Source organism: Orycteropus afer, unplaced genomic scaffold, assembly GCF_000298275.1.
Source record: "Orycteropus afer afer isolate SDZICR_OR568_19922 unplaced genomic scaffold, OryAfe1.0 scaffold00697, whole genome shotgun sequence".
NCBI lineage: Eukaryota > Metazoa > Chordata > Mammalia > Tubulidentata > Orycteropodidae > Orycteropus > Orycteropus afer.
In genome coordinates this window covers 388,047-390,627 of record NW_006922284.1, presented here as the reverse complement: position 1 = coordinate 390,627, position 2,581 = coordinate 388,047, and the positions used below count along the sequence as shown (strand labels likewise).

General features: G+C 38.8%; 1 protein-coding gene and 1 pseudogene across 1 annotated transcript in view; one reads left to right on the top strand and one right to left on the bottom strand.

Moving 5' to 3' along the window:
* LOC103211133 (serine/threonine-protein phosphatase 4 regulatory subunit 3-B-like) overlaps positions 1–498 on the top strand; it is a 2,622-nt gene extending 2,124 nt beyond the window's left edge. Inside the window, exon 3 of the mRNA XM_007957052.1 lies at positions 130–498. Within this exon, the coding sequence (XP_007955243.1) occupies positions 130–498 (369 nt within the window). The remainder of the gene's footprint in view (positions 1–129) is intronic.
* An 819-nt stretch (positions 499–1,317) lies between these two features.
* Positions 1,318–2,581, bottom strand: part of LOC103211132 — a 15,876-nt pseudogene continuing 14,612 nt past the window's right edge.

Genomic DNA, 2,581 nt, shown 5'->3' with positions numbered 1-2,581 from the left:
GAAAAGTTTTACAAGGCACTTGAATCCACTAAATATGTTCAAACATTCGAGGGACTGAAGATTGAATATGAACGAGAGATTAGGAGACTGAGTAAAATACAGAATTTACGTTCTATGCAGCATACCAAGGTACTTTGTGAAGGTGCTGAAGCATTCTGGGAAATGGAAGAAATGTCTTTTAAGGAAGATAAAGAGGATGGAGAAGTGCTTATGCCACCACTGGAAACTTCTGAGCCAGAAGATCATTTTCCAAGTTGTTCTGATGAAGCAGTGAAGGTGAAACAAGCAGAAGTCCAAGAAGACAAGGCTGACCTTTCGAGACGTACACCTGGTGGCTTCACGTTTGCCTCCTCCCATTCTGCAGGAGTTGCTAGTAGTCCAAGCAGTAGCAGAGGGGCTGATGTAGTAGATGATCCAGCAGTTGAAGATGATGATAAAGAAGATGGACCACCCCCCAGGACAAGACCTTGTCTTTCCTGGGAGACTTTCAACATGTGATCTACTAAAATTCTGCAAATGTCTAATGAGTGAAAACATCTGCGTCAAAAAGCTTTCTCATGTTAACTCATAAGTATACAATAAATAACAGAAGATGCTCAGTGAAATACTTATAGTGTTTATTTCTGTGAAAAAAGCCTTTCCAGAAACTTGAGGGGGAGATTTAGTAGCCATAACCTGGGTAGTAGCTTCTTAACAAGAAAAGTCTTAGTGTGGGAGATGGTTTGGAGGAGAAAATCGGTTAATAAAATTATATTAATGTTGTTTTTCCCCAGAAGTACATATGAGAAACAACTATCACAGTTCAGTTGCAAAGCTTATAGCATTACTTGCATAATGATTCTGTATTCTTTCCTTTGGTTTTCTGTTTTGAAGTAAATGCTTATGCTAATGTTTATCTAGATAACAAAGTCAGCTATAATAAAAAAAAAAAAGGAAGTTAAGCTATTCAGACAATATTTCTTTGAAAATGTAACAAAAATTCAGCCTTTTTGGTAATTGGAAGGAAATAATTTTCACTGTATTTTGATGAAAAATGAAGCAAGCTTGATTGAAAATGGACAGTTCTTTTGCGATGACTTTTTTCTCTTTTAGATGAGTGATGTCAAGAATCGGTCCAGTAGTACTAGAAAAGGGTTTCCTCTGGGCCCTTGGCGGTGGGAGGATCTAGTGCTTTCAACAGGCTAGATTGTGAAAGACCCTTTGGAGTCATTTTCCACTTCATTAACCAGCCCTCTCTCTCTAGAGCAGCAGGTTCGTTTTAAAGTGTAATTGATACAGACTAACATAAAAGAGCAGTGCCCAATGAACCAGCATCTCCTATCTAGAAGCCAGTAGACCAAGAGAAAGTCGCTGCAGCTTCCAAGTCAGCATAGAGGACATGAAGCTTTTCTCTAAACGGGTGTAATACGAAAGCTGCTTTACTGAAGAGTTAATGCAGGTGAATTCTAACAAGAAATTGAAGCAAAGAGTTAAGAGGTCTTATCTTTAGATGTGCAAATTAACTGGGTTCATTTTTCCTGGAATAGTTTAACTGAAGCAGTTTCTCCTGTTTTGAAGCTTTTGTATTTAATTTTGGCCTATGTTTGGACAAGATAGGCTGTTTGTGTAGATGCAAAGTATAGTTTTCCATAAAACATATCTTTGTTGTGTATTTAGAATGGCACTGTACTTGTTTTACACCATGCAGAGATATTCATGCTGAACTATAATGTCCAGGAATTCAATGTGAACCAGTAATTTTTAAAAAGTTTTTTTTTTAAAAAAATTACTACTTGTACCAATAGGAGACACATCCTAAGCAAAAAATAAAAGACTGCTATATAAGAGCTGCAAAGAGAGCATGTTCCTAAAAGAACAAATGGTAATTTCATCAGATACAAAGTCTGCTAAAATGTGGACATGTCCTCATTAGAAGTAATCATACATTGCCAAGGCCGTGCCATGAGGAAGAATTGCCTTTTCACGTTTCTCAATCCGTGCTAGTTAAAGGAAATGCTGTAACGGGACTATGCATGTTGGGATTGTATGTCCAAGAGACGGTAGTTTGTTAGAAAAGCATTTCATACTTTCCCTCTGGCTAGACCCTTATGTAGAAGATTATCTGTACTGCACCCCCCCCCCCACACACACACACACTCAGAGATTTAGTTTTGAAAACACGTATTTAACTTTTCCTTTTGGTGGGAATAGCCCCAGTTTCTTAACAGGGCAGTTATTTACTACTAGACAGAGAAGAAAATTTCTTTTTTGATGCTGTTTCTCTTTATTCGCGATCAGTTCTTTGTAATCTGCCATAAGAAAAAAAAAGAACAGTGTAGGACGAAAAGAATGAAGATTTGCATTTCTTGCTGAATTATCCCCGGTGAGTTTGAGAGGAAAGATGAGGGAGGGCGTAAGTGTTGTTGTTGTTGTTGTTGTGTGCCGTTGAGTCAGCCCTGACTCATAGCGACCCCTCTTTGGGTTTGCAAGGCAGTATCACTACCGAAGTAGGATTGCCCAACCTTCCTTCCGAGGAGTGGCTGGTGGGTTTGAACCGCCAGCCTTCTGGTTAGCAGTCAAGTGCTTTAGCCACTATGCTACC